A 1,122-nucleotide genomic window follows, 5' to 3' on the forward strand; every position below is an offset into this window, starting at 1 on the left:
GAAACAAGTATCTATGTCAAATCATTTCTTTTTAATAATGCAAAATCATAGAAATTAGAGGGGGAAAAGCATTCGGTTTTTGGAAACCAGAAAAGCTGAAATCCTGTTATATCTCAATGACCAAACATTTGAAACCTCAAGAAAGTTTCTTAACGCTTTAGATCTCAGGTTCATTAGCTGTAAAATGAGAGAATTAGACACGAAAAATATGAGTTACTTTCAAATGCTGAAATTCAGTATGTCTAAAATTTTTTGGCTTACTGACATTCCACTTTCTAGAAAGAGACTCACTAACTTACTTATTTGTGGCATATTATAAACATTTGCTCATCAAGATTTTCAATGGTAATACATTGCTGTAGTTTGAGTATGTTTGCCCCTACAATATTTATGTTGAAATTAGATTCCCAAAGTGGCAGTGTTGGGAGATGGATCCTAGTAGGGGGTGTTTGGGTCATGGGAGTGGATGCTTCACGAATGGGTTAATGCCCTCCCAAGGGAGTGAGTTAGTTCCCTGGAGATTTAGTTGTTAAAAATAGCCTGGCCCCTCCCCTCCACCTCTCTTGCTTCTCTCTCACCACGTGATCACTATGCACACACCAGCTCCCTTCTGCTTTCCCCCATGAGTGGAAGCAGCCTGAGGCCCACACCAGATACAGTTGCTCCGTTGTGAACTTCCCAGCCTACATAATCACTAGCCAAATAAAACTGTTTTTATTCCCATAAGTCATTTAGTCTCGGGTATTCTTTTATAGCCACACAAAAACAAACTAATAGTACATGAACATACCTAATAATTTAAGGTGACAGTGGTCGATAATATAAACAATTGTACCAATCTTTACATTGCACATTCACACCAGTACTTACAGGTTCAACCACTGCTGGCTCTCCTTTCTGTCCCTTTTCTCCGTATGCAACATGTCCATTTATCTGTTGAGTGAAAAATTCAAAATAGCCTAAATGTCTTTAAAGGAAATAAGGCCATTTCAATTTTAGAAAAGAAATGTAGTCATCTAAATGCATTCAAAATATGATTTTTTAGGGCTGGCCCGGTGGCCCACTGCTACAGTGCGCCGCTTGGGAGCGCGACGGCGCTCCCGCCGAGGGTTCGGATCCCAC

The 1,122-nt window shown here is 40.0% G+C and overlaps 1 protein-coding gene across 1 annotated transcript in view; it reads right to left on the reverse strand.

Annotated features, from left to right (window-relative positions):
* COL11A1 (collagen, type XI, alpha 1) overlaps positions 1–1,122 on the reverse strand; it is a 154,288-nt gene that overhangs the window by 143,627 nt on the left and 9,539 nt on the right. Inside the window, exon 5 of the mRNA XM_008586510.1 lies at positions 871–933. Within this exon, the coding sequence (XP_008584732.1) occupies positions 871–933 (63 nt within the window). The remainder of the gene's footprint in view (positions 1–870; positions 934–1,122) is intronic.

This window comes from Galeopterus variegatus, unplaced genomic scaffold (assembly GCF_000696425.1).
Source record: "Galeopterus variegatus unplaced genomic scaffold, G_variegatus-3.0.2 Scaffold4005, whole genome shotgun sequence".
Taxonomy (NCBI): domain Eukaryota; kingdom Metazoa; phylum Chordata; class Mammalia; order Dermoptera; family Cynocephalidae; genus Galeopterus; species Galeopterus variegatus.